Source organism: Anopheles bellator, unplaced genomic scaffold (genome assembly GCF_943735745.2).
Source record: "Anopheles bellator unplaced genomic scaffold, idAnoBellAS_SP24_06.2 scaffold01336_ctg1, whole genome shotgun sequence".
Classification (NCBI taxonomy): Eukaryota; Metazoa; Arthropoda; class Insecta; order Diptera; family Culicidae; genus Anopheles; species Anopheles bellator.
The window spans coordinates 1-2,828 of record NW_026685458.1 but is presented as its reverse complement, the minus strand read 5'-3'; the positions used below and the strand labels follow the sequence as shown (position 1 = coordinate 2,828).

The following is a 2,828-nucleotide window of genomic DNA, read 5'->3' as shown; positions in this document are numbered from 1 at the left end:
GGCCGGGGCAGCGTAGACGGTCGGAGTGTGGACGACTGGAGCAGCGGCCTGCACATAGGTTGTCTTCTCGACCGGGGTCGATACGACGGTCTTCTTCACGGCCTGGGCAAAGACGGGCTCAGCGACCTGCTTGTTGTGGTACTGGGTGAAGCTCTGGTGCGAGTATCCGGTCGGGATGGACTTCTCGACCGTGCCAACGTGGGCCAACGTCGGCTCCTCGACGATGCTCTTCTGGTACGAGATCTCCTTGTGGGCCAGGACGGCCGGGGCAGCGACGGAGTACGCCAGCGGGGCCGAGTGGACCAGCGTGGCTCCCGGGGCGGCAGCGGCAACGGCGAGAACAGCGGACAACACCACCAATCGGAACATTTTGGATTGTTTTTTGTTGGAACGGGGTCTTAGTAGACAAACAAAAGGTCTGTGTTGTGCTGTGCTTGTATGAACGATCGAACGCTGACTGTGCCTCTCGGAACGGTCCGGTCAATCTTATATACCGACCGCAGACATACACGACACCATCCGCGGTACACACCTTCGACCGTCGGCCAGCCCGTACCGCTCCTACTCTGCTACTCTGCGGTCCCTTTCCCTGCTCACCGAACACGCCACGTACACGACGGTCGCTGATCTTCTTAATTCGCCCGTTCGAGAGTCCGTTCGACCGACGACGATCTCAGCTATGGTTTCGCACTTTTATTTTTATTTTCCTTTCGCACCCTCAGTATCTGTGGCCACGACAGTTGCTGCTGCGCACGGCGAGCGGAAAACCGTACCATGTGCCGCGGTGTCCTTGATTTTCGTAAACGTAGTTTACTCGAAAGCTACAGGAAATTGAATTCTCTTTGTTTGGGGCCACATTCTGGCTAGCTTCGTTCGGTTGGGGAAGTAGTCCAGCCGTCCACAGAAGGAATAGGTCCAGGGGAAGGGTTCCCGACTCGTTCGACGGGTTCGTCCGGCCAACAGGAACCTGGAAACCTTCAAACCAGATTGCGGCTCGTGGTTTTCCGTCCCGTTTGGGGTGATTAACTTTGCGATTTTCACAAACCACAGGCCAATCCCAGTGGAAGGATGGAAATGAAATATTCCTGACGGTAGATGAAGTCCGTAGTCGACCAAAGTGCATCGGCAGCTTTGAGCTGTGATTACGCTTTTATGAGTTTTTTTTTATATTTATGCCCCTGTTTTCGAAATGTTAACCACCCAACAGACACGTAGCGGGACTGGTAGGTGGCATTTGGTTCCGATTGTACCACGGAACGCTTTCCTTGTGTGGCTTTTATCCTCCCTCGTTTGCATCCTCGTGTTTTTATCTCGATTCTTTTTCTTCTTTCCATTTTCTGTTGTCCTTTTTCTACTGTAGCTGGTTAGTGTTACTGGTTACTGGTTTTCTTTTATTTTAGACGGTTGAATTTTTATTCTATTTTTTCTTCTTTGTTCTATTTTATTAAAGAGATTTTATTTATCCAAATAATGCTTGCACAACCAGCAATTGTTTGCTTATCGATTCCATCATTGGTCGTTCTTTATTAATTCGTTCATTCAATTTGGCGAATCTGATGATAAATCGGATCGACCGGAAAAGATATATCCGGCTCCGAACCATCGACGATCAAGCTGTTCACTCTGACCAATCAGGGGATCATTCTCGGCTGGCTAGTTTCAGTCATTCGCGACAGAAACCCATGCCGAGGAACACCAGAATATGGGGGCTTGACATTTGCGGTGAGATAATACGACCTGTAGTACGGACTGGCGGCAGAACCCGGAGTGTCACTGGAAGCCATTGACATTTCTCCTAATGAGGGATATCGGCCCACCCACCCGAGCGGTACGGTTCTGAAGTACTTCATTTTACGTTCTGCGTGTCCGGTTGGTTTTGTGCGCCGTGTTTCACTTTATCTTCCTGCTTCCTGAATAAGGAAGCTTGGCGTAGCCGACGATACGCCGACCCGACCAGGCGTACGGATCTTTCGTTCCTTTTTCCTACAGGTCAAACCGTTCAACGTGTCGTTCCCCTTGTTTCCTAGTCCACCTAGGGTGTGGATCCACGGCAATGTTCCCACTCCGTAGAACGGGCGAGAGAGGACTTAACCGGTTAGTCTGATGTCGGTCATCGTGTGTCGGACCGTCTTTTGGGAGTACTTGCCATACATCACTACGCAGGTCGGGCCCATGTTTTAGCGGACACCGAATACGGAAACGAATCGATCGGTTGCTGACCGTTGTATGCGTGTCGCAGTGGTGTGTGCGAGGGGCCGGTGATATCCTAACTGAGAAGCAGAAACAATAAAAAAGTCCGGCCCCGGCACCCGAACGAGAGCCGAAAGACTCGTTCGGCGCGCCCGATCGTCGTCGCGATCATATTGACGTTTTGGTGGTGCTGCTGCGACGTACTTGACACGCCGGTCATATAAAAGGGGTTACCGTGCGGATGGAGCGGTACAGTCCAAGCCAAGCTCTTTCCAGTGATCAACACAGACCTCTCGTAAACAAACAATCAATCAAAATGTTCCGTCTGGTAAATATCGTGTTTTCGGATTAGCTCCGGCTTGGTGAATACGGGATGCGAAATTAATTCCTCCGGGTTCTCTATCGCAGGTGGTGTTGTCCGCTCTTCTCGCCGTTGCCGCTGCCGCCCCGGGAGCCACGCTGGTCCACTCGGCCCCGCTGGCGTACTCCGTCGCTGCCCCGGCCGTCCTGGCCCACAAGGAGATCTCGTACCAGAAGAGCATCGTCGAGGAGCCGACGTTGGCGCATGTTGGAACCGTCCTCAAGCACGTCCCAACAGGAGTTACGCACACGAGCTCGGCCGTGGTTCACGACACGAA

The 2,828-nt window shown here is 52.5% G+C and overlaps 2 protein-coding genes across 2 annotated transcripts; one reads left to right on the top strand and one right to left on the bottom strand.

The window, feature by feature from the left end:
- Positions 1-3: 3 nt before the first annotated feature.
- LOC131214561 (retinin-like) lies at positions 4-442 on the bottom strand (the record flags this gene model as incomplete). The annotated part of the gene is made up of 1 exon (XM_058208909.1): positions 4-442. A coding segment is annotated over exon 1 (366 nt), but the record flags the coding sequence as incomplete, so codon positions are not given.
- Positions 443-2,461: 2,019 nt separating this feature from the next.
- On the top strand, positions 2,462-2,820 carry LOC131214562 (retinin-like; the record flags this gene model as incomplete). The annotated part of the gene is made up of 2 exons (XM_058208910.1): positions 2,462-2,518; positions 2,599-2,820. Coding segments are annotated over exons 1-2 (234 nt in total), but the record flags the coding sequence as incomplete, so codon positions are not given.
- Between the last annotated feature and the right edge of the window lie 8 nt (positions 2,821-2,828).